Genomic DNA, 23,955 nt, shown 5'->3' on the forward strand with positions numbered 1-23,955 from the left:
CAACAAGTTTTTCACTCGATTAAAACTCTCTCCAATTGCCTTCAAACATCACCAAACTTATGGACTATGTAATTATCCATGTTACCTCAATATTTTGAGAGTCATATTGCACTTTTGTACATTACATACCTGAATTAACAGAATAAAATGATGAGATGGAGAAAGGTTAGAGGTGTTTAGTAGTAGGCATTCTCCAAGATTGAATAAGAACCTCCAAGCAGTGTTGCCAACTCCTCAGTAAGGAAAGTAGCTATTGGCTGTCCTAAAAGTCGCTAAATGACGTCATCACACAATTTGCATAATTGGCCATGTGCATGTAATTGTGATGGACGCTGTAGGAGAGAGGAATAACATCGTGGGAGAGACAAAAAGTGAGTAAAAAACACCCTAAATATGTTTATAACTGCAAATGAACTTTCTTCTGTCGATTCTTGTTTTTTTATGTCACAATTCCAACCCTCCTCCTTTATCCGGGCTTGGGACTAGCAAAAGTGACCCAAAAGAGACACTCTGGCGGAGTTACTTAGTTTTTTATTTTATTCTTTTTTAGTTTAGTTTTCTTAATTTGGTTTGGTTTTTAACCTTATGGTCCACTTAGGAGCCTACAACAAGTCACAGTAAAACATGAACATTTTTAACCATAACATTTTTTACATTTTTGTATACAATCTACATTAACAATCTAAATGGATCAAAAAGAGATAATAGAAAAAACAGTCAATGGCAATGTGAGAACATTATGGTAACTAGTCTGGCCGTAATTCAGGTTAATTGTTTAAAAAAAATGTAAGCCAGGGCGGGATCAGACAGCAGCGGCTTCCCGCATGCGCGAGGGTGGGGCCCACGGCAGCACCCGCTGCTCGTTGAGAAGAGTAAGAACAATACGTGCTTTCACGTCCGAGTCTCCAAAAGTCTCCAATAACACCAGAAAAAGTCAATTTGTCGCTAGTCGCTTTTTTGAAAATGTGTCGCTAGAGGGGTCTGAATACTAACTAAATATAGCGACAAAGTCGCTAAGTTGGCAACACTGCCTCCGAGACCTCACAATCTCACTAACGCTCCCATTTGACGTCACAGCTCCCCCTAGTGGCAGTAATCATATACATTATACCTAGGAGGCCTAGAAAATGATACAAGGGATGGCCCCATAAAATAACAAACTAAATAAAACATTAAAAATATGACAAACATTCAGTGCAGATATATTCTCCATAAGAAGGTTCATGTCCATCCTAGTATTCTAATTTCTATACCTCCAAAATAATACTTTTATGTGGGGAGCTGGGTGCTCCCAAAGCCTGTGGGTTCCACCGCCTCACAGGGGCTGCTGGGGTGTGTGGTACACAAGTGATGACACCCACAGTTAACACAAATATTAGCATCGTAGCGTGTTTAGTATTATCTAGAACCATTTGGTTCACTTTCAATGAAGGACTTTTATTTTATAGGTGCATTGCAAATCCCACTATTGTGGTTAATCCTTATTGTGGCTATTTTAACATAGTGCCAACCAACACTTGAGCCAGGCCAGAAATTGCCAAAAATTGGGATTTGGGGGCCCCTGAAAGAGCCTTTTCTTGAGAGTAGTGATTAAACAACACAATTTCACACTCAATTCATGCAAATACAGTACCACTCAAAAGTTTTGACAAACCTACTCATTCAAGTTTTTTAAAATTTGTTTTTACTACACTGCTCAAAAAAATAAAGGGAACACTAAAATAACACATCCTAGATCTGAATGAATTAAATAATCTTATTAAATACTTTTTTCCTTTACATAGTTGAATGTGCTGACAACAAAATCACACAAAAATAATCAATGGAAATCCAATTTATCAACCCATGGAGGTCTGGATTTGGAGTCACACTACAGGCTGATCCAACTTTGATGTAATGTCCTTAAAACAAGTCAAAATGAGGCTCAGTAGTGTGTGTGGCCTCCACGTGCCTGTATGACCTCCCTACAATGCCTGGGCATGCTCCTGATGAGGTGGCGGATGGTCTCCTGAGGGATCTCCTCCCAGACCTGGACTAAAGCATCCGCCAACTCCTGGACAGTCTGTGGTGCAATGTGGCGTTGGTGGATGGATGATGGCAAATTCGCCACTGGCGCCCTGTGCTCTTCACAGATGAAAGCAGGTTCACACTGAGCACATGTGACAGACGTGACAGAGTCTGGAGACGCCGTGGAGAACATTCTGCTGCCTGCAACATCCTCCAGCATGACCGGTTTGGCGGTGGGTCAGTCATGGTGTGGGGTGGCATTTCTTTGGGGGGCCGCACAGCCCTCCCATGTGCTCGCCAGAGGTAGCCTGACTGCCATTAGGTACCGAGATGAGATCCTCAGACCCCTTGTGAGACCATATGCTGGTGCGGTTGGCCCTGGGTTCCTCCTAATGCAAGACAATGCTAGACCTCATGTGGCTGGAGTGTGTCAGCAGTTCCTGCAAGAGGAAGGCATTGATGCTATAGACTGGCCCGCCCATTCCCTAGTCCTGAATCCAATTGAGCACATCTGGGACATCATGTCTCGCTCCATCCACCAACGCCACGTTGCACCACAGACTGTCCAGGAGTTGGCGGATGCTTTAGTCCAGGTCTGGGAGGAGATCCCTCAGGAGACCATCCACCACCTCATCAGGAGCATGCCCAGGCGTTGTAGGGAGGTCATACAGGCACGTGGAGGCCACACACACTACTGAGCCTAATTTTGACTTGTTTTAAGGACATTACATCAAAGTTGGATCAGCCTGTAGTGTGGTTTTCCACTTTAATTTTGAGTGTGACTCCAAATCCAGACCTCCATGGGTTGATAAATTGGATTTCCATTGATTATTTTTGTGTGACTTTGTTGTCAGCACATTCAACTATGTAAAGAAAAAAGTATTTAATAAGATTATTTATTTCATTCAGATCTAGGATGTGTTGTTTAAGTGTTCCCTTTATTTTTTTGAGCAGTGTATATAAAAACGTGTTAACAACCCAGTATTATTAATCAACCAGGTCGTCCCCTAATTACTTATAATATAATAGTAGACTTACAGTACGTAAAAAAATATATATATTAAACCCAATGCTGTTTTCGCTTAATACTTTGGGAAACTGGTGCTATGTCAGATTTTATGGGTTGTCAGGAAGGAGTAAACAGCTGTATTTGTCCGTTTCTTTGTGTGGTATCAATGAAGGTATTTGATTGGGGAATTGGGATACATTTTCATGATCTGATATTAATTCATAAATAAATATGGGGAAACAGTAGACTTATGATCAATTAAGGCATATCAATGCCGTTAAACAGGTTAATGTAAAATCATGAATTATGTTGGCTTAAATTTATGGCACTTCCAAGGCCGTTTCATGATGATTATTACAGTCGTGTCAATCATGTTTTTTACTTAGGCTACTGTAACAAGGCATTTGCCAGCATTGTAGGCCTACTGCCTCTGCCCAGAGACCAACTAGGATTTCATGGCAATGGCTGTTCGAGCCCACTGCGCCACTCGGGAGGCCATCCATCCTGTTCTGATCTAATGAGATGGAAGTAGGATTTTCTACGGCCTAGAATTGAGGCCTTTCCCAGTCATGAAGGACGAAGCTAGGCCCCTCTTAGTTCTCATTGGCGAAGAGTGAACTCAAGTTGGGGTTATGTCAGACTCTCTTATACCACTTTGCTCAACATGTTATACCCCAGAAGTTGTAAATAAACCCTTATAAAGGTGCTATAACTTATATCATTATTATATGGCTTCAGACTGAGCATTTCTCACTGGAAATTGCTGCTGACATTTAACATAGCTTAGGGTTAGTGTATTTCATTTATTTCAGACTCTCCTACACCATTATTCCCAACATCCTATACCCCAAAGGTTGTAAATAAACCCTTTTTAAGATGATATAACTTCTATCATTAATATTGGTCTATAAAACCCAGGCTGGGCATTTCTCACCACTTATTTACGGAGAGAAATAAGAGGCTTGCTCTCCATAAAGTGGCAATTTATTTACCGTAGTGTGTTGATTAATTATTGCTTTCTTCAGTGAAAATACAAAATATGTATACAAATGCCAAATATACCAAAAGCTAAATCAAGCAGGGATTTATGACTATTTAATCATTATTGAAACATGCAAACTACAAACATTTAACTAGTTAATAATAATGAATACATGAAAACTAGATACAAATATTGTGTAAAAAATTATTCATACATAAGTTGGCTATGACATGAGTATAAACAAAGTGAGTGTGTGTATCTGTATTTTTACTCCAATCTGGCAACCCTCATAAAATTCAACATAGCCTTGTATAAAATGCATAATGAAGAAAATTGTGTAATGTAGACTCCACGAAATATGTAATGCGTTATGAAGAAAATTGTGTAGGCCTACTGTTGCCTACAGGAAAAAAAGGGTCTTTCTGATGACAAGTGCACCAGTATCCCAAAGTATTAAGCGAAAACAAGCATAGAAAACAGTATTGGCATTAATAAACAAAACAACAATGTAAGGCTACTATTATATCATAGTTATTTTGGTGACAACCTGGTTGATTAACAATATTGTGTTAACACGTTTAAAAATATATATCTAAATAAATGTGGGACACAAAAAAATGCAGTGTAGAACATCATTGCCCATCATGCATTGCTCTAATAGCTTTCTAAATATTGTTCCTTAGTTTGCCCCACAAAAATTTATTTTCCTATGAATGAAGTCGCACAAAAATGTGTCTTTTCCTACATATTAAGTCGCATAGAGATGTGTGTCTTTTCACATGAATTGTGTACGAGCTGTGTACGAGCTGAAAGACCACCTGAAATTACATCTTGCTTGGCTGGGTTATCCCAATAAGTTGTATGGACTCACTCTGTGTGCAATAATAATGTTTAACATGATTTTTGAATGACTACCTCATCTCTGTACACCACACATACAGATAAGTGTACATCAGCCGAGCAGTGAATTTCACATACAGATTCAACCACAAAGACCAGGGAGGTTTTCCAATGCTTCGCGAAGAAGGACAGCTATTGGTAGATTGGTCAAAATAAAGCTGACATTTAAAATCCCTTTGAGCATAGTGAAGTTATAAATTACACTTTGGATTGTGTATCAATACACACAGTTACTACAATGATACAGGCGTCCATTTCCTATTTTTTATATACAGTTGAAGTTGGAAGTTTACATACACCTTAGCCAAATACATTTAAACTCAGTTTATCACAATTCCTGACATTTAATCCCAGTAGAGATTCCCTGTTTTAGGTCAGTTAGGATCACCACTTTATTTTAAGAATGTGAAATGTCAGAATAATAGTAGAGAGAAGGATTTATTTCAGCTTTTATTTCTTTCGTCAGAAGTTTACATGCACTCAATTAGTATTTGGTAGCGTTGCCTTTAAATTGTTTAACTTGGGTCAAATGTTTAGGGTAGCCTTCCACAAGCTACCCACAATAAGTTGGGTGAATTTTGGCCCATTCCTCCTGACAGAGCTGGTGGAACTGAGTCACGTTTGTAGGCCTCCTTGCACGCACACACTTTTTCAGTTCTGCCCACAAATGTTCTATAGGTTTGAGGTCAGGGCTTTGTGATGGCCACTCCAATACCTTGACTTTGTTGTCCTTAAACCATTTTGCCACAACTTTGGAAGTATGCTTGGGGTCATTGTCCATTTGGAAGATCTATTTGCGACCAAGCTTTAACTTCCTGACTGATGTCTTGAGATGTTGCTTCAATATATCCACATAATTTTCTTTCCTCATGATGTCATCTATTTTGTGAAGTGCACCAGTCCCTCCTGCAGCAAAGCACCCCTACAACATGATGCTGCCACCCCCGTGCTTCATGGTTGGGATGATGTTCTTCGGCTTGCAAGCCTCCCCCTTTTTCCTCCAAACATAATGATGGTCATTATGGCCAAATAGTTCTATTTTTGTTTCATCAGACCAGAGGACATTTCTCCAAAAAGTCCGATCTTTGTGCACATGTGCAGTTGCAAACCGTAGTCTGGCTTATTTATGGCGGTTTGGAGCAGTGGCTTCTTCCTTGTTGAGAGGCCTTTCAAGTTATGTCGATGTAGGACTCGTTTTACTGTGGATATAGATACTTTTGTACCTGTTTCCTCCAGCATCTTCACAAGGTCCTTTGCTGTTGTTCTGGGATTGATTTGCACTTTTCGCACCAAAGTACATTCATCTCTAGGAGACAGAACACGTCTCCTTCCTGAGCGGCATGATGGCTGCATGGTCCCATGGTGTTTATACTTGTGTACTATTGTTTGTACAGATGAACGTGGTACCTTCAGGCATTTGGAAATTGCTCCCAAGTATGAACCAGACTTGTGGAGGTCTACAATTGTTTTTCTGAGGTCTTGGCTGATTTCTTTTGATTTTCCCATGATGTCAAGCAAAGAGGCACTGAGTTTGAAGGTAGGCCTTGAAATACATCCACAGGTACACCTCCAATTGACTCAAATGATGTCAATTAGCCTATCAGAAGCTTCTAAAGCCATGACATAATTTTCTGGAATTTTCCAAGCTGTTTAAAGGCAAAGTCAACTTAGTGTATGTAAACTTCTGACCCACTGGAATTGTGATACAGTGAATTATAAGTGAAATAATCTGTCTGTAAACAACTGTTGGAAAAATTACTTGTGTCATGCACAAAGTAGATGTCCTAACTGACTTGACAAAACTATAGTTTGTTAACAAGAAATTTGTGGAGTGGTTGAAAAACGAGTTTTAATGACTCCAACCTAAGTGTATGTAAACTTCCGACTTCAACTGTATATATTTCCACACCGAGGTTGGAATAATACTGTGAAATTATCATAATGTACTTTTAGTGTAAGAGCTGTTTGAAAAGACCGCCTGAAATTACAACTTGCTTGGGTGGGTGTTTTTTTTTGTACCATGAACAAAGAGAGTTTTCCCAATAGGGCACCGACGACCATTTCCAGTAAGAGAATTCTCAATGTAATCACCCGTTGTGATAATAAATATTAACGATAGCGATATTACTGTGCCACAAACATTTCATTTTATCCCGAGATTGCAAGATAATTTGCATGTTGATGTAGTGCCCATCGGTTGTGAATATTTCAGCCTCTGTTGAGAATTCATGTTCTTACCATCAGTTACTGGTGCAAAGAGCACCAAAAAACGACGCTAACCATGAGCGGTGGTCTGCATCGTCCAAGTCACGTGATCCGCGAGCGACTGCATTTGTGTGCGCCAACAGCACGTCACTTGCATCTGCCCCGTGATCAGATACAGCAGCTTTTGCACCGCATTGTGTGCTCGCCAACAGATCACGTGACTTGCATCTGCACTGTGACTGGACAACAAAGATCTCAATGCAGTGTGAGAGGAGCAGTTTGTTTGCCTCCTAACTCCGGTTATGTACACTACACAGTCTTGTTGTACCCTATTTTTAAAGGCGATTTCTTATACACAGTCTTGTTGTACCCTATTTTTAAAGGCGATTTCAAATCATTTGAATTAATGATTCACCCCAGAGACTCGGAAGAGAAAAGGTTGAGAACCTCTGGTCTATGGTCCAGAAGACTACAGATATTGTGGAACTACTTTGTGAAAAGCAGAGCATAAGATTCATATGAGAAAACTATCATTGCATACAGCTACTTTACAGTGCCTTCAGAAAGTATTCACCCCCTTGACTTTTCCATATTTTTGCTGTGTTACAGGCTAAATATAAAATGGATTCAATTGAGATGTTTTGTCAACGGCATACACACAATAACCCATAATGTCAAAGTGGAATTTCACTATGTTAAAAGTATTCGACCCCTTTTATGGCAAGCTTCAGGAGAAAAAAATGCTTAACAAGTCACATAATTAGTTGCATGGATTCACTCTGTGTGCAATAATAATGCTTAACATGATTGTTGAATGACTTCCTCATCTCTGTACCCCACACATACAGATAATTGTACCTCATTTGAAAACAGATTAAACCACAAAGACCAGGGAGGTTTTCAAATGCCTCGCAAAGAAGGGCACCCATTGGTAGATGGGGGGGGGGGGGGCAGACATTTAATATCCCTTTGAGCAGTTATTACACTTTGGATGGTGTATAAATATACCCAGTTACTACAAAGATACAGGCATCATTTTCCTAACTCCGCTGCCGGAGAGGAAGGAAACGGCTCAGGGATTTCACGATGAGGCCAACGGTGACTTAAAAAATGAAATAGTTGCAAAACTGCAAACCCATCCTACAGTGCCTTTAGAAAGTATTCACACCCCTTGACTTTTTCCACATTTTGTTGTGTTACAGACTAAATTTTAAATGGATTAAATGTAAATTTGTGTCACTGATCTACACATAATACCCCACAATGTCAAAGGGGAAATATGTTTTTAGAAATGTTTACAAATTAATAAAAAATGAAAAGCTGAAATGTCTTTCTTATGGCAAGCCTAAATAAGTTGAGTAAAATGTGCTTAAGACGTCACACAATACGTTGCATGGACTCACTGTGTGCAATAATAGTGTTTAATTAACATGATTTTTAAATGACTACCCCATCTCTGTACCCCACACATACAACTATCTGTAAGGTCCCTCGGTCAAGCAGTGAATTTCAAGCACAGATTTAAGACCAGGGAGGCTTTCCAATGGTTCACAAAGAAGGGCACCCATTGGTAGATGGGTAAAAAAAAGCAGACACTGAATATCCCTTTGCGCATGGTGAAATGATTAATTACACTTTGTATGGTGTATCAAAACACTCAAAACAACATTGTAGTAACTCCACAATATTCACCTAATTGACAGAGTGAAAAGGAAACATGTACAGAATATAAATATTCCAAAACATGCATCTTGTTTGCAACAAGGCACTGAAGTAATATTTTCCTGAATACAAAGTGTGGTATTTGGGGCAAATCCAATCCAAAACATTACCGACTACCACTCTATATTTTCAAGCATAGTGGTGGCTGCATCATGTTATGGGTGTGGTTGTAATCCTTAAGGACCTGGGAGTTTTTCAGGATAAAAAAGAAACGGAATGGAACTAAACACAGGCAAAATCCTAGAGGAAACCTGGTTCAGTTTGCTTTCCACCAGACACTGGGAGACAAATGAACCTTTCAGCAGGACAATAACCTAAAACAAAGTTGTATGCACAGAATCGTCTAGAATGCCATTGTATGCTGAGGCGCTAAGATTTCCCTTCACTGGAACTAAGAGGCCTAGCTCGAACCATGAAAAACCGCCCCCGGACCATCATTTCTCCTCCACCAAACTTTACAAATTGGCACTACGTATTGGAGCAGGTAGAGTTCTCCTGGCATCCGCCAAACCCTGATTCATCCGTCGGGCTACCAGATGGTGAAGTGTGATTCATCACTCCAAAGAACGCGTTTCCACTGCTCCAGAGTCCAATGGCGGCAAGCTCTACACCACTCCAGCTGACGCTTGGCATTGAGCATGGTGATCTTAGGCTTGTATGCGGCTGCTCGGTCATGGAAACCCATTTCTTGAAGCTCCCGACAAACAGTTATTGTGCTTATGTTGCTTCCAGAGGCAGTTTGCAACTCGGAAGCGAGTGTTGCAGCCGAGGATAGGCGATTTTTACGTGCTACAGCACTCGGCGGTCCTGTTCAGTAAGCTTGTGTGGCCTACAGTACCACTTCGCAGCTGAGCTGTTGTTGCTCCTGGACGTTTCCACTTCACAATAACAGCAGTTATAGGTAACCGGGGCTGCTCTAGCAGGGCAGAAATTTGACGAACTGACGTGTTGGAAAGGTGGCATCCTATGACGGTGCCAGGTTGAAAGTCACTGAGCTCTTCAGTAAGGCCATTTTTCTCACAGTGTTTGTCTATGGAGATTGCATGGTGGTGTGCTCGATTTTATAGAAATCCAGTAATTATTAGGGGTGTCCACATACTTATGTATTCAGGCCACTTCACTTTTTCCACATTTTGTTACACTACAGCCTTGTTCTAAAATGTATCGTTTTCCCCCCCTCATAATACCACACAAAATACCCCCCATAATGACAATTGAAAAAACTGTTTTTTAGATATTTTTGCAAATGTTTATAAAAACATCTGATAAACCATTTACAAAAGTATTCAGACCCTTTACTCAGTACTTTGAACACCTTTGGCAGCGATTATAGCCTGGAGACTTTTTGTCCTTACGGAAGGTTCTCCCATCTCCACAGAGGAACTCTGGAGCTCTTTCAGAGTGACCATTGGGTTCTTGGTCACCTCCCTGACCAAGGCCCTTCTCCCCCTATTGCTCAGTTTGGCCGGGCGGCCAGCTCAAGCAAGAGTGTTGGTGGTTCCAAACTTCCATTTAAGAATGATGGAGGCCACTGTGCTCTTGGGGACCTTCAATGCTGCTCCTTCGACCTCATTGCTTGGTTTTTGCTCTAACAACTGTGGGACCTTATATAGACAGGTGTGCGCCTTTCCAAATCATGTCCAATCAATTGCATTTGACACAGATGTACTCTAATCAAGTTGTAGAAACATTAAGGATGGTCAATGGAAACAGGATGCACCTGGGATCAATTTCAAGTCTCATAGCAAAGGGTCTAAATAATTACGTATCAGTTTTTTTATATACATTTGCAAAAATATCAAAAACCTGTTTTCACTTTGTCATTATGGGGTATTGTGTAGATGGATGAAAAAAACATGTAATACATTTTGAATTCAGGCTGTAACAACAAAATCTGGAATAAGGGGCATGAATACTTTCTGAAGGCACAGTATATGGGGAAATCTTGTTTGATGAGAATGTAGCAGCCTGGATAGGCCTAGTCATCTAAAGTAAGCAAACAAAAATGTACAATATGCATTATCATGGAATAACCGCACACATTCAGCGGTGTGAGAAGGCACAAGGGCCTTCTCAGTCATTAATATCATAGACATGCTTTTAGTACAAAGCTTAAAAAACATATTATGTTATACATTTAAATGATGGCTGCATTTATGTGAGTATGTGGATTTTTATTTCATATGCATTACAAAAATCACCTCCACCTATTAGTCCAATCAAGGCAGCCATGACTTTCTTTGAATCACAAAGTGTCAGACATTTTCACTATTGCCAGCAATCACATCATCATAATCATATACAGAGAACCTGGACGATGTAGGAAATGCAGTTCAATCAGGCCAATCAAATCATTTTCACATTCTGCAAACATAAAACGTGAAATGTCAACCACATACGTACATGATCCTCAAACAAACATTTGTTAAAAGTCTACTTCAGCATGTGGCCTACTAAAGTATGACACATGATGACATTGGTTCTTGAAGAAGTCAGTCTTTATTGTGGCTAAGGAAGTTGGTTGTTGTATGCACCATCAAAGAGGTGGGAGGATTGCCATATTGCTATAGGATGCCTCAGTAACGTTTATGCAGGCAGTGTCTTTCAAATGTCTGAGACAGGATGCTTCTAAAGCCACATGACCTGCCTCCTTCCCGTCATTGGAAAATCATCATCCGAATATACAGTAAACACATTTCAGAACGTTCACCAGTTTTCAATGTATAGGCCATTGACCTCGATATAGTTTCTCAAAATGCAAACATGGCATGATCACATGAAATGTTACATAGCCCTTAAATATTTACTTATTTTATGTAATAATTTTTTCAAACAAATCAGGGATACAACGAAACCAGTCAAATAAAATGGACACACATTAAAGTGGCAATTAGCAGTTGAAACAATAAAGCGATCAATGGGTATATATCATTAATTCATAAGTCAAAACATTTATGTAGCTTGGGTCTAAGGGAATTCCATAGCGACAGCTTGCGCGATAAGTCATGCACCAATGACGGTACCTGTTGGGGCTCCCAAGTGGCGCAGCGGTCTAAGTACATTTTGGGGCTCCCGAGTGGCGCAGTGGTCTAAGCCACTGCATCTCAGTATTAGAGGCGTCACTACAGACCCTGGTTCGATTCCAGGCTGTATCGCAATCGGCCGTGATTGGGAGTCCCATAGGGCAGCGCACAATTGGCCCAGCATCGTCCGGGTTAGGGTTTGTCCAGGGTAGACCGTCATTGTAAATAACAATTTGTTCTTAACTGACTTGCCTAGTTAAATAATGGTTAAATAAAATAAATGTAAAAAACCTGCTAGCAGCTTGTGTCCTGCTTCCGAAATGGCATCCGTAATCGGTAGATGGTTCTGATTGATTATTCACTTTTCTGCGACGCAAACAGTGACCAAACTATTAAATCCAGTTTTTAGATGCTACCTCCCACCTCCTCAAATCAAAACCAATTATGGATTCTATATTGTGTTCTCATTTTGCGTGAACACATGTCTGTGTTTCACACCTGTCTGTCAAGCTAATCAGCCACACAATATAGGCACCATGCGGGAAGTTGAGGGAATGTGCGCGCACAAAGCGAGAACAAAACATTGGCATCCATATTAGATTTTGATTTGGGGAGGAGGGTTAGCATCTAAAAATGTGATTTGATAGTTTCTTCACTGCTCGGCGATGCAAACGGCAACCTATGAATCAGACCCATCTACCGATTATGGATGTCATTTCGAACACCGTCACGCATGCTGCTAGCATGTACGGTCATTGGACCATGGTTTATCTCACAAGCTGTCGCAACGGAATGCCCTTAGACCCGGCTTATTAATCAAATTATTAATAAAGGTGTCTACATTTGGGCAATCCATTGGGGGTAATGGCTAAATTGGAAAATATAAGTATCCAATAAAATGTATTGAATAGAAGAACTATAACAAAAGGGACAGGCTATGAATATCTGTATTGGGTGACCAAATACAGAAACCATTTATCGGTCAAAAGGTCCAGGCATAGTCTAGCTCAACACTAGCTCATCATCCAATATGTTCACGATATTGTCTTAATTTCCAAAAGGTGAAAAATGAAGATAGAAATCCAGCATGTTTTTTAAGCTAAATTAAGGGCAACATAAGATTAAGGTTGTAAGAGCAACATTATTGTACTGTATGGGACACACTTATAAGACAACTAATTCAAACCAGATTTAATACTGCAAAACTTTAAATATCTGCGGGTTCTCAAGTGATGAAAGGCTGCATATTACCCATTAACCAAGTGAAAATAAAAAAACGTTTTATGTTAAACTCATGTGGCCTGAATCTGATAAAAGCATCTGAGGAGTCAAAACTGTCGTCAGGGAATAAAGTACACAAATCATCATCATACAGTAGGACCAAAGAGAGGGTAAACTGCAGGCAGTATGATCCAAACCAGGTAAATTTCTGCAGTATCAGTTAAGCCGGCGCATGGATTACATTCCCACCAGCACCATCAGGTTTTGTCTAAAATGTTAATTAAAATGTTTTACTTAACCAACACAAACTCCCCACTATGATCATCAAGGGCTTGTGGGTCATCTTTACATTCCTATGACAGTTGCTCAAGGAGAAGTGAAGTGTATGCAATTGGTAGCAGGGGTCTTATATAGCCAAACATCATCTTTGCTTCTTGCAACAACAACAAAAAAGACACCTTGGAGTGGATCAGAAACTGGTCCAGTTCGTTTTACAACTCTGTATTGCAGGTGTGCCTCTTATGTCAAGTGACTGCATTTCATGTGTGGATTTTGGCTGACCGCGTTTCCATGGGCTAGACTGGGGGTGGGGGTGCAGGTCTTTGAGGCACAAGTTGTGTTGCAGCAGGTGTTGGTCTAAGAGAAAAATAAACAAACATTTGTAAATTGAGGGCTGACGCTTACATCATATAAAAAGGTAGGCCTAATGAGTAGTAAGTAGCAAGTACAATCTTTACCTTGAATAGGGAGGAGGTGGTCTGACAGCATAAGATGGCACAGAGACGGTCCTGCTCGTCTGCACAACCTGCAATGAACATAAATATCACTCTCAGTGGAAGGTAACACCAAAACAACTTCAGCATAACAATTGTGAGCCTATGTATGGGGTGCAGGTAATGGCAGCTGTGGGTGGGTGTGAGTAGGGTTAGGAATCATAACTGAGGAAAGATTGTAATGCAGGGATGAAAACACATGAGTAAACTCACTAAATAGTAGGATTCCCCAACTAACTTTCAATAAATACAACATACCCTCAAAACTCCTATTATTTGTCTATTTCAAGTTTACTAACATATTTGACTCTTATGTGAACAAAAAACTCCATTCCATCATGATGAACAGAAAGTCTGCAATTTATGTGAATAAATGTCTATATCCTGCTTTGAATTTGCCCTGAAAATGTGCTGCCATTTTCCACCACAGACAGAAGAGGTGGCGGAGAAACAAAAATGGTGACAAAGCAGAACACCGATAAACACAAAGTAACTTGCTGTGATCTTACCACCAAACCTGGGTCAAATATAAAAGTCAAATACTTCCAAATGAGGTGCGCTTGTTTTCGCTTTGACTGTACACTTTTGGGACTATTCCATTGGTATAATTGTACCAGGCAAACTAAATCATGTGCAGCTCAAATACTTTAAAGTATTTTTTATATATTTTTAAGGATTTTCTGTATTTTATTGTACAGAGGAGAGATAGTGGGAAAGATAGATGTAGTGTGTGTCACAAAGGCATTGTGCTAGATTCGAACCCATGCACATGTGCAAACGGGTGTTGGTGGCAGCGGAACTAACTGCTAGATCACCGCAGACATGATAACTAAAAGTTTTTTACATTTGTACGTGACCCAGGTTTGGTTACAACATTGATTAGTATGGGAGTAAATGACTAAGGTTAGGATAGAATAGGACAGCATGCGCCCTACAGCAGAACAGTGGCAATTCAAAACTCCTCAGTTGAAAAGGCCGTGCTGAGCCACGTTGCATTACTGCTGTGTTGCTGCCACTCCAGTGGGCTGAGAGAGAATCCTCTATTTAAGTTGGGTACAGTAGATGCCAAAACATTTAGCATGTATAGTTGCATAAGCACATTCCTCATTTTAAACTTTTGTATAGAAGAAAAGCCCAGAATAACACAGAAAGCCCAGAATGGTGTTCAAATAGTGGTGTTCAAATATTTGTGTTGTGTCTTATTCAGCAGAGCCCCAATGATTGGTAGAAAAGAAGAATAAAAGGGAATACAGAAGCAATGCCCCACAGACCCTCTTAAGAACAAATGTGAGTATTTTACCTCCTCTGGTGGTAATAACTGAGCTTGGTGCTTTACATGGGGAAAGAAGAAGGAGCCTCGTCATTACCAAACAAAGCATCCATCAATACAGGTCTGCATCACAAATGGCACCCCATTTAGTGCATAAAATTTGACCAGGGCCCATAGGACTCAACCAAATGTGTGTGTAGGGACCCTGATCAAAAGTAGTGCACTATGGTATAGGAATTAGGGTACTATTTGGGACTCAGATTAGGTCTATGACTTTCAAGACCGTGAATATCACCAAGACCTGGTCACACACTCAAGTGGCTAAAAACAGAAATAGTGGTTACAGTAAACATGCCTCAACTTAACATAATGTTGCTACAATGGACTCCGTACATGGTAAAAGAGGTTGCTTTCAGCAGGGGTAGGAATCGGTTCAGGGAACAGAACCGAGAAACGGAACAACATTTTTTCAAGTAACAGAACCAGAACCGAGGACGAAAGCGATCTATTCTGTTAAGGAACAGAACTGTTATTTTAAAAGAATGGGAACCAGGTAATAACGTTCTTTCATGTTCTGCAACAAAGTGCCTATGCAAAGCCCTCACTGTCATTAAGAAAATTATTCCAGTGTCTTCGAAAACTCTAGGCGGCATTATGGTGTAATGTAATCACATCAATTATGTCACATGCACCGAATACAACAGGTGTAGACCTTACCGTGAAATGCTTACTTACAAGCCCTTAGCCAACAATGTAGAGTTTTCTTAAAAGTAAGGTAATATGTACATATAAGTATAGATACTAAACAGCGAGTAGCATCAGCGTAAAGGGGAGGGTGTGGGCAAATAGTCTGGGTAGCCATTTGATTAACTGTTTAGCAGTCGTATGGCTTGGTGGTAGAAGCTGTTAATGAGCCTTTTGGACCAAGACTTGGTGCTCCGCTACTGCTTGCCCTGAGGTAGCAGAGAACAGTCGGACTCGGGTGGCTGGAGTCTGACAACTTCTAGGGCCTTCCTCAGATCGCCTGAAATAGAGGTCCTGGATGGCAGGAAGCTTGGCCCCAGTGATGTACTGGGCCGTACGCACTACCCTCTGTAGCGCCTTGCGGTCGGATGCCGAGCAGTTTCCATACCAAGCAGTGATGCAACCAATGAGGATCTTTTCAGTCTCCTGATGGGGAATAGGCATTGTTGTGCCCTCTTCACAACTGTCTTGGAGTGTTTGGACCATGATAGTTTGTTAGTGATGTGGACACTAAGGAACTTGAAGCTCTCGACCCGTTCCACTACAGCCCCGTCGATATGAATGGGGCGTGCTCGGCCCTCCTTTTCCTGTAGTTCACAAACAGCTTCGTCTTGCTCACATTGAGGGAGAGGTTGGTGTCCTGGCACGTCTCTGACCTCGTCCCTGTACGCTGATCGGTGATCAGGCCTACCACTGTTGTTGTCGGCAAACTTGGTTGTGGAGTTGTGCGTGGCCACGCAGTCGTGGGTGAACAGGGAGTACAGGAGTAGACTAAGCACGCACCCGAGGGGCCCCCGTGTTGAGGATCAGCGTAGCAGAAGTGTTGTTGCCTTCCCTTACCATCTGGGGGCAGCCTGGCAGCAAGTACAGGATCCAGTTGCAGAGGGAGGTGTTTAGTCTCAGGGTCCTTAGCTTAGTGATGAGATTTGAGGGCAATATGGTGTTGAACGCTGAGCTGTAGTCAACGAACAGCATTCTCACTTATGTGTTCCTTTTGTCCAGGTAGGAAAGGGCAGTGTGGCATGCAATAGAGAATGCATCATCTGCGGATCGGTTGGAGTGGTATGCGAATTCTAGTGGGTCTAGGGTTTCTGGGATGATGGTGTTGATGTGAGCCATGACCAGCCTTTCAAAGCAATGTTGACCTGTCTAATGGTCTTACACCAGCTACAGAGAGCATGATCACACAGTCATCCAGAACTGCTGGGGATCTCATCATGCTTGGTTCAGTGTTGCTTGCCTCGGAGCACAGAAGGCACTTAGCTTGTCTGGTAGGCTCGCATCACTGGGCAGCTCGCGGCTGGGTTTCCCTTTATAATCCGTAATAGTTTGCAAGCCCTGCCACATAAGACAAGCATCTGAGGCGGTATAGTAGGATTCAATCTTCGTCCTGTATTGACGCTTTGCCTGTTTGATGGTTCGTCGTGGGGGCATAGCGGGATTTCTTATCAGCGTCCAGATTAGTGTCCCACTCCTTGAAAGCGGCTGCTCTAGCCTTTAGCTTGGTGCGGAAGTTGCCTGTAATCCATGGCTTCTGGTTGGGATATGTACGTACGGTCACTGTGGGGACGACGTTGTCGATGCACTTATTGATGAAGCCGGTGACTGATGTGGTATACTACTCAATGCCTCCCAATGAATCCCAGAATACATTCCAGTCCGTTCTACAAAAACAGTCCTGTAGCTTAGCGTCCGCGTCATCTGACCGCTTCCGTATTGAACGAGTCAATGGTGCTTTCTGCTTGAGTTTTTGCTTGTAAGCAGGAATCAGGAGTATATAATTATGTTAAGATTTGCCAAATGGAGGGTGAGCGAGAGCTTTGTACACATCTCCGTGTGAGTATTTTCTCCTCTGGTTGCACGTGACATGCTGTTAGAAATGAGGTAAAACGGATTTAAGTTTTCCTGCATTGAAGTCCCCAGCCACTAGGAGTGCCACTTCTGGGTGAGCATTCTCTTGTTAGCTTATGGCCTTATACAGCTCGTTGAGTACGGTCTTAGTGCCTGCATCAGTTTGTGGTGGTAAATAGCCAGCTTTGAAAAATAGATAAACTCTTAGTATATAGTGTGGTGTACAGTTTATCAAGAGACTTCCTTAATATTAGAGATCGCGAACCTGCTGTTATTGACAAATAAACACAGACCACCCCTAGTCTTTCCAGAGGCATGGAAAACCCAGCCAACTGTATATTATCCATGTCCTCACTCAACCAAGACTTGTTGAAACATAAGATATTACAGTTATTGATGTCCCGTTCATAGGATAGTCTCAAATGGAGCTCATGCAGTTTACTCTCCAAGTGATTGCACGTTCACCAGTAGGACAGTAGGTAAAGGCGGATTATCCACTCTCCGACAAATTCTCACCAAGCACCCAGATCTGCGGCCCGCGTATCGGCGTCTCTTCTTCATGCGAATGACGAGGATTTGGGCCTGGTCCGGAAGGAGCGGTAAATCTTTCACCTCCGATTCATTAATGGAACTGAGAGTCATGATCAAGGGCTAGCTCTAGTCCAACATTAGTTAAGCCAACGCTCTGAAGTTCAAAGACATTCAAAGTTCCTTCATAGAAGCCGCTCCTCCGTAGGTATAATTCCGTGGGTCTAATTCAGACTTGGCATGTCATAACAAGATGCCCAGCGCTTCATACACAGAGCGCTCCTCACCCGCAAAATTTCAGTCGCACCCTACGCAAAACACTTGTCTGTCCAATGCATGTACATAGCTTTTCCACTCCATAGCACGCTGATCTATCCATTGGTGAAATAATTGAATGTCATCTAAGTGAACAAAAAAAATTGATTTAAAAAAGGAACGATATAAACTTACTTTTTTGGTGTTTAAACCATTTCAGAACATAACAAAAAAAATAATGGTACTGTTCAGAACAAAATGAATGGAAAATTATTTTGGTTGCAACCTCTGCTTTTCAGACAACCTGGGGCACAGCCCGTTTAATGTTTCTCAATCAAAGACAGACAGATGATGAGATACAGGGAGAGAATCTACTAGCCTCAAGTCTGTCATTTATGGGTTAGAGAATTATTTAACATTTTTTGTGGTTTTAAAGATTACATCCATGCTACCATGAAACTTTCATGGGAAAGTTTGGTGACTGAGACTCACTCTGTCTTTGACAATGATGTTGGGGTTGGCTCTTGGAGGAGGGCCTCGGCTAGTGTTGGCCTGAGGTCTGCTGTCGGCCCTGTGCACAGGAGGTAAAAAACAAACAAGCATTTCCTATTATTTAGTTTTGTGTTCATTTCGGATACAAATGCAAGATCTGTCATTCTCAGTAGCTAGGTTTCCATCCTATTGGCAACAGATTTTCATGCAAATATTCTAGAATCTGCATAAAGAAAATATGAGCATTTTCCCACCAGTGGTACTTTTCCACTAAATAGACTTGTTGCGGATAAAAATCAGTGTGTGATGGCGAAGTTCACACAAAATGTACTTTCTCACTCAGGTTTTCTTGTACAGAATAAACATATAAAGTTCAATGTGTTTCCATCACGTTTTCAACTGTACTGAAAGTTTTGTAACAAAATCTGTTGCGTTATATAGAAAATGTGCCTACTCTGGTCTTGGCACCTGCGCTCTAGTCAACAGCTTGCAGATACAGTGCGGGTAGGCTGTGAGGGTAGGCTAGTCTACATGACAAGATTATTATGGATAAGAGCAAGAATATTTTTATTTGTCAAACGGCAGTCAAGCATCGATCATCATGTCACCAGTAGAAGACCCTCAATATTTTTAGGAAAGCGGCATTAAGCTCATCACCGTGCCACCATGTCGAACGAACAAATCATCTGTTGGCATTAATAAAATTAGACCGAAACTTCCTGTTTCCATCACAGCTGTCGTGATTATGTTTTTAAACGACATGACTTTACTCGCTTAAAAATTGGGGATGGAAACGTGGTTAGTGACATCAAGTCTGACAAGTGGTAGATCTGTTCTATGTGTAATATTTGTATGCTTGGCCTTGCTTCCCCATAACTTGTGTTTTTGTTTCTTTGTACATCAACTTCAAAACAGCTAAAAATATATTTTTTGTTATTGAACACATATTTCACAGTGGTTTAGATGGTACAATGATTCTCTACACTTGCTTGTTGTGTCATATAAGCTGGAATCAGGCAGAAACTTCAGAATTTTTGAAACCAGTAATCGTCAGAGCTAAATTCTATATATCGCGTCTTTAAAGTAAGTCAAGGGCAATCATGAAATAAATATGGTCTATATGGCAAAGGAATTCGGTGTATAGAATAGAATAACATTTGGGACGCAGACTAAGAGAAGTTGATGAAGTGGACTCACTCGTAGCCCTGGGATCTTTTCCTCCTGCAGAAGCGCCTCTGCAGCTCATTCCTCCTGAAGAAGACGAAGAGGCCCAGCGCCATCAGAGGCAGTACCAGAAAGAAGAAAACCAGCAGCCCATCCCTTGTGGAGGTGTCCTTGTCTGTAGGAGGTAGGAACCAACAGTCAGGGGAAGGGACCAACAGTCCTAGTCAACCTGTCTGACAATACTGTACTTGAATGTATCCTGGGAAATAACATAGACTGACAAGGTCTTGCATCTCAACTGGCTTCAAGTAGCCTCTTATTGTCCTCTTTGAAAAATCTATTTTTAATCTGGACAGGTAAGACTAAATGAGTAAATTCTCATTAGGCCATATTGCTTACACCCATTTGGTATCCAAAACACACAGATGTCTTCAGATCATAGCAGGTAGATTAGGAGAAGAAGATTCTTCTTTAGACTATGATTCAGATGCGCCCATGGAGTCTGCTCTTAGAGGGCCTTTGTGCTGGTCACTCACCGTTCCACGTAGGGCCGCTGTCCACGCTGCCGCCGTAACCTTTAGCTTCGCAGTAGGGCGGTGCCCAGCCGTTCTCACAGTGGCAGTTCCTGTTACTGTTACACACCTAAAAGCGGAAAAGGCAAGCGTATTAGACAAAGCCCAGACACCTGTAGGACACACCCCGGGAGACGATAAATTTAGTAGTAGTGAATGACCTACCCCGTGACTGTGGCATTTCTTCTGGATGTCACAGTCGTAGTTGAGCACGTCGGCGCTCCGACAGTCGTAATTCAAACAGACCTGTGGAGCGATAACGTGAGAAGTCGCTCAGTGAAACGCTCCTACGAAAATGGAGAACAGCGTACCTAATTCTGTACACAGATGCAAATAACTGCATATGGGCTTTGCAACTACTGTATCGCCCGGAAATGGTCTCTAACAAAGATGATAGACTATGGAATTGAATGGAATTTATTTGGGTGAAAAAAATTATACAATGGCTCCCCAGACGATAGCTCCTAAAACCAACCCGTTTCCAAAGTGGTCCTGCAACTGGTTCGACTGGCTCCTCTTACCTTGTTCTCCCCACACTTGGTCCCCTCGTTCACCATGCCAGGGTCTGGAACGTCCGACCCCAGCAGAAAGTCAACGCCCCAGCACTTGATTCCGGCGATGGGCGTCTGGATGATGGAGGGCTCGATGCCAAAGACGGTGACCGACTGGACGTTCTCACACTGCAGCTTCCCACACATGGCATTCCTATACAGAGTGACAGACGGGTGCACACACAAGTACACATTTTCCTCATGCCGTCAACATACGTTGTTGACAACTGTATTTGCTGTCGATTATACATTGACAAGAATGCAAGTCACAGAATTTGTCTGACCTGCTCTCACACTTCTTGTAGCCATAGTTCTGGTAGCCGCAGTTTCCAAAACGATCCCCCTTGGAGTTGACATCTTTGAAACACACCTCTGGGGCAGCCTTTGCCTCTGTACAACAAGTGGGAAATGGATGAATTTACAGTACAGCGTCCATTGGTTTATTTGCACTGATTTGTCTATAAATATTGTACTACCAGGAGAAAGAGAGTAGGAACAGCAGGGAGAACAATTGTACCACCAGAGAGCACTCATAAGCAATGGTTCTGGACATTGTGATTTAGAAGGCAGCAGAATTCCTCTTATGCAGAGCAAAGGGGAACTCACTTGGGCCAAAGATAGCCCGGCATTGTCCATCGTAGTGCTGGCACTTCCCATTGTAGCAGTAGGCCTTATCCACTTTGCAGGGATGGCCGTTCTGCTTGAAGACGTCGCTTGGACACAGTGCAGATGAGCCGTTGCAGTACTCCGAGAGGTCGCACTCATCATTGCTACCTCTACACACTGAGCCCCCTGGCAAATACTAAGAGAGTAAAGACATCACATGAACAGTGTGAATATTAGACCTGGGTTCAAACTGTTCAAACTAACTTCAGTACTTTAGCTGGGCTTGACTGAGTTTGCCTGCTGCAATGAAAAAAATTTAATAGTTGCAAAACTGCAAACCCAGCCTACAGTGCCATCAGAAAGTATTCACACCCCTTGACTTTTCCCACATTTTGTTGTGTTACAGCCTGAATTTTAAATTGATTAAATTTAGATTTGTGTCACTGCTCTACACATAATACCCCACGATGTCAAAGGGGAAATATGTTATTAGAAAGGTTTACAAATGAATAAAAATGAAAAGCTGAAATGTCTTGAGTCAATAAGTATTCAACACCTTTGATATGGCAAGCCTAAATAAGTTGAGTAAAAATGCGCGCACGAAGTCACATAATACGTTGCATGGACTCACTGTGTGCAATAATAGTGTTTAATTAACATGATTTTTAAATGACTACCCCATCTCTGTAACAAATAACTTCACAGATCTTCATTGTAAAGGGTTTAAACACTGTTTCCCATGCTTGTTCAATGAATCATAAACAATTAATGAACATGCACCTGTGGAACGGTCATTAGGACACTAACAGCTTACAGACGGTAGGCAATTAAGGTCACAGTTATGAAAACTTAGGACACTAAAAAGAGGCCTTTCTACAGACTGTGAAAAACTCCAAAAGAAAGAACCAGGGTCCCTGCTCATCTGCGTGAACGTGCCTTAGGCATGCTGCAAGGAGGCATGAGGACTGCAGATGTGGCAAGTGCAATAAATTGCAATGTCCGTACTGTGAGACGCCTAAGATAGCCTTACAGGGAGACAGGACGGATAGCTGATCGTCCTCGCAGTGGCAGACCATGTGTAACAACACCTGCGCAAAATCGGTACATCCGAACATCACACCTGCGGGACAGGTACAAGATGGCAACAACAACTGCCCGAGTTACACCAGGAACGCACAATCCCTCCATCAGTGCTCAGACTGTCCGCAATAGGCTGAGAGAGGCTGGACTGAGGGCTTGTAGGCCTGTTGTAAGGCAGGTCCTCACCAGACGTCACCGGCAACAACGTAGCCTATGGGCACAAACCCACCGTCGCTGGACCCGACAGGACTGTCAAAAAGTGCTCTTCACTGACGAGTCGCGGTTTTGTCTCACCAGGGGTGATGGTCGGAGTCACGCTTATCGTCGAAGGAATGAGCGTTACACCGAGGCCTGTACTCAGGAGCGGGATCAATTTGGAGGTGGAGGGTCCGTCATGGTCTGGGGCGGTGTGTCACAGCATCTTCGAACGGAGCTTGTTGTCATTGCAGGCAATCTCAACGCTGTGCATTACAGGGAAGACATCCTCCTCCCTCATGTGGTACTCATTCTGAGATAACCCTCCAGCATGACAATGCCACCAGCCATACTGCTTGTTCTGTGTGTGATTTCCTGCAAGGCAGGAATGTCAGTGTTCTGCCATGGCCAGCGAAGAGCCCGGATCCCAATCCCATTTAGCACGTCTGGGACCTGTTGAATCAGAGGGTGAGGGCTAGGGCCATTCCCCCCAGATACTGTTACTTTTGATTTTGACCCCCCCCCCCCCCTTTGTTCAGGGACACATTATTCCATTTATGCTTGTCACATGTCTGTAGAACTTGTTCAGTTTATGCCTCAGTTGCTGAATCTTATGTTCATACAAATATTTACACTTGTTAAGTTTGCTGAAAATAAACGCAGCTGACAGTGAGAGGAGTTCACAATCCAGGTGTGCAAAGCTCTTAGACACTTACTTATCCAGAAAGACCCACAGCTGTAATCGCCAAAGGTGATTCTAACATGTATTGACTCAGGGGGTTGAATACTTACCTAATCTAGATTC

The 23,955-nt window shown here is 42.0% G+C and overlaps 1 protein-coding gene across 1 annotated transcript in view; it reads right to left on the minus strand.

The window, feature by feature from the left end:
• Positions 1 to 12,169: 12,169 nt before the first annotated feature.
• adam9a (ADAM metallopeptidase domain 9a) overlaps positions 12,170 to 23,955 on the minus strand; it is a 98,896-nt gene continuing 87,110 nt past the window's right edge. Inside the window, exons 14-23 of the mRNA XM_029722285.1 lie at positions 21,876 to 22,071; positions 21,554 to 21,659; positions 21,240 to 21,423; positions 20,884 to 20,964; positions 20,683 to 20,788; positions 20,180 to 20,321; positions 18,983 to 19,061; positions 15,143 to 15,172; positions 13,807 to 13,874; positions 12,170 to 13,705 (exon numbers count right to left, since the gene is read on the minus strand). Of these exons, the coding sequence (XP_029578145.1) occupies positions 13,645 to 13,705; positions 13,807 to 13,874; positions 15,143 to 15,172; positions 18,983 to 19,061; positions 20,180 to 20,321; positions 20,683 to 20,788; positions 20,884 to 20,964; positions 21,240 to 21,423; positions 21,554 to 21,659; positions 21,876 to 22,071 (1,053 nt within the window). The 3' untranslated portion in view covers positions 12,170 to 13,644. The remainder of the gene's footprint in view (positions 13,706 to 13,806; positions 13,875 to 15,142; positions 15,173 to 18,982; positions 19,062 to 20,179; positions 20,322 to 20,682; positions 20,789 to 20,883; positions 20,965 to 21,239; positions 21,424 to 21,553; positions 21,660 to 21,875; positions 22,072 to 23,955) is intronic.

Source organism: Salmo trutta, chromosome 29 (genome assembly GCF_901001165.1).
Source record: "Salmo trutta chromosome 29, fSalTru1.1, whole genome shotgun sequence".
NCBI lineage: Eukaryota > Metazoa > Chordata > Actinopteri > Salmoniformes > Salmonidae > Salmo > Salmo trutta.